The sequence below is a fragment of the Cucumis melo genome, chromosome 8 (genome assembly GCF_025177605.1).
Source record: "Cucumis melo cultivar AY chromosome 8, USDA_Cmelo_AY_1.0, whole genome shotgun sequence".
NCBI classification, from domain to species: Eukaryota; Viridiplantae; Streptophyta; class Magnoliopsida; order Cucurbitales; family Cucurbitaceae; genus Cucumis; species Cucumis melo.
This window is the reverse complement of record NC_066864.1, coordinates 8306638-8312317: the sequence shown is the minus strand read 5'-3', so window position 1 is coordinate 8312317 and position 5680 is coordinate 8306638. Positions and strand designations below refer to the sequence as shown.

The window sequence follows — 5680 nt, the reverse complement described above, 5'->3', positions numbered from 1 at the left end:
AAATTTAAAAATTTATGGATGTCTCCTTGAATCACCATCCATTATTTGATTGTTAGGTATACCTTGATTAGATGCGTGTTCCTACGGCATTACAAGACTAACCGTCTAATAGAAAATTAATTAACAGTTCATCTAGCAGATCAATAGCGAGTCTCATATTAGGTATATTTTTATACTCACCATTTTCTATGAGCAAAGGTAAAAGGAAGCTGGCGAGCAACGAGAAGGGCCCGTGACAGGTCATACGAGGGACTTTATGATCATGCTTCTATTGGATGTCTTTTTTCATATTTTATGAGTAAGATGATCTTTGCCGCCATGATTGATAGACTTTTCTTTTTTTTGTTTTAAAGCTTTGAACACTTCATATCTTTCTTTAAAATTAGATAGGACTCGAAGTAGGGTTTGCTTAGAATGTTTTTTTATTATTATTTATTTGGTCGGCCAAATAGTTGTTTTTAGATTGTTTATTTTACATTTTATTAATAAACAACTGAAATTTGCTTTGGTTTGATTTAAGTTTTAAAAATAACATCGTTACATAAAATTTGAAAGGAAGAATCAATATGCGGATCAAAGTATCTCAAACTATATGTGTGTGTATATGTATGTAAAAGTTTATTTCTTTTCCTTTATACTCTCCAGAAGAATTAAAGTTTTCGATCTCATTTGGTAACTATTTCATTTGATCTTGTTTTTTTGTTTTTTTAAAGTTGAGTCTATTTTTCCATCTTTTTTTAGTAAAATATAGTTGAATTCTTAATCATATTCCTAAAACAAAAACAAGATTTTAAAAGCTAATTTTTTTTTCGTTTTCAAAATTTATCAAGATCTAGAAATAGTGTTTATAAATTTAATTTCAAAAACAAAATAATTACGAAAGAAACCTTCCTTCTTCTGATTGGGGTGAATTTGTACAAATATTTGTTTCCTATATTTAATCATTAGGGTTTTTATTATCATACCTAAATAAACAAGAGAGGTAGAATGTCAAAATTGAATAACTCAAGTTTATTAAAGAATAATAGAACTCCACTAGAATCAAATTAACCTAAATTATTAAAATCAATCCGAGCATAATTCATAAGATAAGCGACCAATTATCAATCCAAACATTTCTTCTTTTAATCTTTAAACCCTAATTAAAACTATAAATTATTTCTAAACGTAATTGAAAGAAATAAATGAAAAAAAGAATTGTCTATCGGTCAACACACAAAAGTTAGGTTACTAAATCTTATTTATTTATTTGAATGATCAGAATTATTATTATTTATTGTGAAAGAAAATTGTAGTCCAAAGGAAGAATGATTGAAATCATATAAATACCCAATAACTCGTAATATATATCAACCTAATCACAAAAAAAAAATGAAGTAATTAATTTATATAATATAAACGTGGTTTCACAAATATGCTTTTTAATTTGGAACGTGGAAGACGCCATTGCTGAAGAACAAAATTACTAAAAATAAAAAAAAAAAAACAAAATAGAAAACAGAAAATTTCTTCGCTGGTTCAAACTAATGCGGTTGGACCGGCCATCTCTAAAAACCATTATATATTTGCTATAGAAATTTGGGTTATCATCTCGTGTACGTAGTAGCCTTCATTGTGTCTCTAATTTGCATACACTATTATTATGGCTTCAAACAAGCTTTTGTTTTCCTTTCTGCCTTTCCTCGTTTTCTTTCTCCACTTTGGTAATTGATATATCTCTCTCTCTAATCTTCCTTCTTTAAGCAATTGCAATAATTAGTTTAGTTTTCGTTTATAATAACCATTAATCTTTGTTTTGTTTTAATTATATTCCTTAATTAGGGCAAGGATCATCGGCTGTTCATTTCCATCCCTTGAAGCTCTTTGTGTTTGGAGATTCCTACGTTGACACTGGCAACATCCATGTCAATGCTTCCAGTGCGAGGAATTTTCCTTATGGAATTACTTTTCCCGGCGTCCCTTCCGGTCGTTTCTCCGATGGTCGTGTTTTGACCGATTTCTTAGGTATATAATAATCTCCCTCTCTCTCAAACTAACTTTTCAATGCCTTCAAAAATATTTCTTTTCTCTTCTTCTTCTTCTTCTTCTTCTTCTTCCTTTTTTTCTTTTAAAAGTCATTTCAAAACGATAATTAAAGTGTATATCTAGTTTTTTTATCAACATTTAAAGTTCGTTGTTTGAATAATCCAATATTCTCATGTTCATCCTCTAAAAAAAACGTATAAATTTTATTTTTAGTCCCTAAATTCTTATTAAAAGTAATAATTTGGTAACTAAACTTTAGTGGTTAACAAATTTGGGTCATATTTTTTTAGTCTATATATTTGGAAAGATTGTTAACAATTTATTCTTTACCATAAAAAAAACCTCTTTAAAATTAAGTGCTAATTTTAATTATCATGTAACTGACCATTTTATCTTTATAGTTTATAAAAAAGTTTGATTTTTTATCAGTTTAATATCTACATGTAAATTTCACTAAATCTTAAAAATGTTTTCATAATAAAGGCTAATTAATTTGTTATAATTTTTAAAACATTATATAGACTAAATTGTTACTTATTAAAACTTAAAGACTAAATCATTACCAACGAAAATTGTTACTTTAGTGAAACTTCAAAGATCAAAAGGGATTTGTTATTAAAAAAAAAATTATTCCAACCCGGTCTAAAATATTTTGAAAAGAAAATGTGCACACATTTAGGGTTGGATTTTAGAAGGGGGATTCCTAATTAAAGGGTGCTTTTGATGAAAATGAGTGTAGGTATATTCTTCCATCTATATTGTTGTTTAGGGTTTAGGTATATTTTGAACATAAAAAATTATATAAAAAACGAAAGAGTGAGATGTAACAAAAAAAAAACAATTGGGATAAGAAAAGGACCAATTATATCCCTCCAAGTCAATGCTCAAAAGTGATTGAATGATTAATTAAACTTTTGTATATTAGTATAAAATTATTGGTAGGTAATGAATTATGCAAATAATTTATTAATCTATATTTTTTTATTTCTGGAAGAATATCAAATATAAATTAGGAATTAAGTGCGTGAAAAATGAATTACCACCAAAGTTTTTAATTCATCGAAAATTTATCATTGTGGACTTTGATTCTTTTCCCCCTTTTCAAAACTTTTGGATATGTACATAATTAGAAAAATTTAGAACTGATCTTTTACAAATATTTTGGACCATTGGTTTAGTTTCTCTCTCTAAATCAAATTATTTTAGAACATTTCTTACATTTATGTGTAACAAAAGTTATTGACATATTTCAAGGTGGATAGTAATTAACACAATGTTTCATTTGATTTGATGGTATAGCAAAATATGTTGGGTTGAAGAAGTCTCCAATACCATTCACTGTATGGCAAAGATTTGGAAGGAAAGGAGCAAAATATGGAATGAACTTTGGTTTTGGTGGAACTGGGGTATTTGACACCTCATTTCCTTTCCCAAATATGACAACTCAAATAAACTTTTTCCGAAATCTTATTGTCAACTCCATATTCTCTTCATATGATATCCACTCCTCTATTGCCCTCGTCTCTCCATCTGGCAATGATTATTCCTTTTACTTCACTAACAATGGTTCTCTAGAGGTAATTAATACTTATATAATTAATTAATTACAACCTTCAATTATATTCCCAATTCTTTCATTATTTTTCTATTATTAGAATGCCTTGAATCTATTACCTAATGACTTTGATCGATTGGTATACTATGGACTTTTGAGAAATGTGATTGTTACGTATATAAATGCTCTCTAATTCTATTGTCATTCTCTTAGTCTATAGTATGTTATTTTCTCTCAGGATCTCTCCTTCTTATTGTAATTACAGTATTTCTACTTTAAAAAAAGACTTTCTTTTAACTTGTTTTTTGTTTATAGTGTTTTGTTGAAATTGCTTCTTGAGCTCTTCTTAGTTCTTCATGTTTAATATTTAGAACTTTTTTTATCGTTTTGAATGAATGCATGCATCACGAGATCTCGGATACGATGTAGGTATTATAGTTGTGTAAACCTAATTGAGATGACTTTAATATACACCTACCGATCACTTTCCTCCTATAGTACATTTAAATAATAATAATAAATTACTATCTCCCTCCTATCACTCCCTCTTGTATCTCTCTCTTTTTTTTTTATGTTGATCCTATGTTGTTTTACACCTTTTGTTTTCTTTTGTTTGTCAACTTCATAACATTTATCTACATATTTTCGTTAACCGTATGTTATTTTTTTGATTCTCAAGGGGTTCAAACCATTCATTTTCTCAGTAGTGAATCAAATATCTGTGAATTTGAAGCGCATTTATAAGTTGGGAGTGAAAAAAGTAGTTGTCCTTGGATTAGGGCCAGTGGGATGCTATCCTAAACCTACAGCCCCATCATTCAAGAAATGCAATAAAACAATGGACTCAATTGCTGTATTCCACAACACTTTATTGAAACAGGCTGTGGAGAAACTCAACTACGAAACAAAGGAGGGATCTCCAAACTTCTTCATTCTTAACATGTATGACACAGTTTTGTCCATCATAAAAAACAAAGAGAACCGTAAAGGTGGGGCAACATTTAAGACACCGTTGAAGCCATGTTGTTTTGGAGTAAATAGTAATTTTTCATGTGGGAGTGTGGATGAACGTGGCAACAAGATGTATACTTTGTGCAAACGTCCTGATTTGGCCTTGTTTTGGGACGCTGTACACCCTACTCAAAACGGATGGTTTGCAACTTTTAGCTCTTTCAAATCAACTCTCAAACATATTATTTGAATCATATTTTCATATTTTTCGTTGCTTGAGATGATCATATATTCATTTAAAATTTCTTGTTTTTGTTTATTTCCTTGTTCAATAAAAGTTCAATCTCTCCTCTTAGATGTATCCGTAGTTGAAATTGAACTATCAATCTTTAAGATGATAATAATAATTATGGTTTTTTATATATCGAAAATTGTGGATTTGTATGTACTAGAATTTATCTTTTCCATTCAAATGTGAATCAAATTCTTAATCCTTATTATAATAATAATGTCACATCCCACGATAAATGTCATTTCCATATGTAACACAAATGTCATTTCTAAACTTTGACTTCTAGGTGCTTCCTTTATTCCACCCCACCACACAAACTCTATATACATATAAGGTTTTAGACATGTTGTATACATATTTAATATTCATTATCTAAAGATACTTTTGTTATTTAATTTTTAGAGATTCTCTTTCCACTATTTTGTTTGGTATATATATATATATATATATATACCAAAATACAAAAAAATTATTCTTCTTCCACCAGACACTAGGAAAAAAAATCTTCCATTATATATTTAAATTTAATATTCTTGTCAAGAACAGACAATATTATTACATTCTTAAACTAAAGATTTTCCTTTTTAAATCTGGATGATAATGAAATCAGAAGATATGATAAATCTCTAAAGATTGGCTTTTTTATCAATACATCACACTACTCACATCATTCTAATACTTTTTATTTACTTCTCTAATTTTCAAAACAATTCGTGATTATATGATCAAGTTGAGATATCCCATCAATCCAATAAAGTAGTATTCTAAGAAACTAAACATCATTACCCCTTAACTAAAAACACATTTGAAAAACCATTAAACTTTTGTCATTTTTTACAAAAATTCCTCTTATTCTC

At 28.3% G+C, this 5680-nt stretch overlaps 1 protein-coding gene across 1 annotated transcript; it reads left to right on the top strand.

Annotated features, from left to right (window-relative positions):
- The first annotated feature begins 1595 nt into the window (after positions 1-1595).
- Positions 1596-5031, top strand: LOC103500887 (GDSL esterase/lipase At5g03610-like). The gene is made up of 4 exons (XM_008464333.3): positions 1596-1703; positions 1822-2004; positions 3325-3602; positions 4260-5031. The coding sequence occupies exons 1-4, from the start codon at positions 1643-1645 to the stop codon at positions 4779-4781; spliced, it is 1044 nt and encodes a 347-aa protein (XP_008462555.1). The 5' UTR covers positions 1596-1642; the 3' UTR covers positions 4782-5031.
- Positions 5032-5680: the final 649 nt, after the last annotated feature.

What these genes read in the sequence shown, in the direction of transcription:
- LOC103500887 (XM_008464333.3), top strand. Translation starts at nt 1,643, where the DNA reads ATGGCTTCAAACAAGCTTTTGTTTTCCTTTCTGCCTTTCCTCGTTTTC. An exon ending in TGTTTTGACCGATTTCTTAG is followed by an intron (nt 2,005 to 3,324) that starts GTATATAATAAT and finishes TTGATGGTATAG; the next exon opens with CAAAATATGTTGGGTTGAAG. An exon ending in CTAACAATGGTTCTCTAGAG is followed by an intron (nt 3,603 to 4,259) that starts GTAATTAATACT and finishes TTGATTCTCAAG; the next exon opens with GGGTTCAAACCATTCATTTT.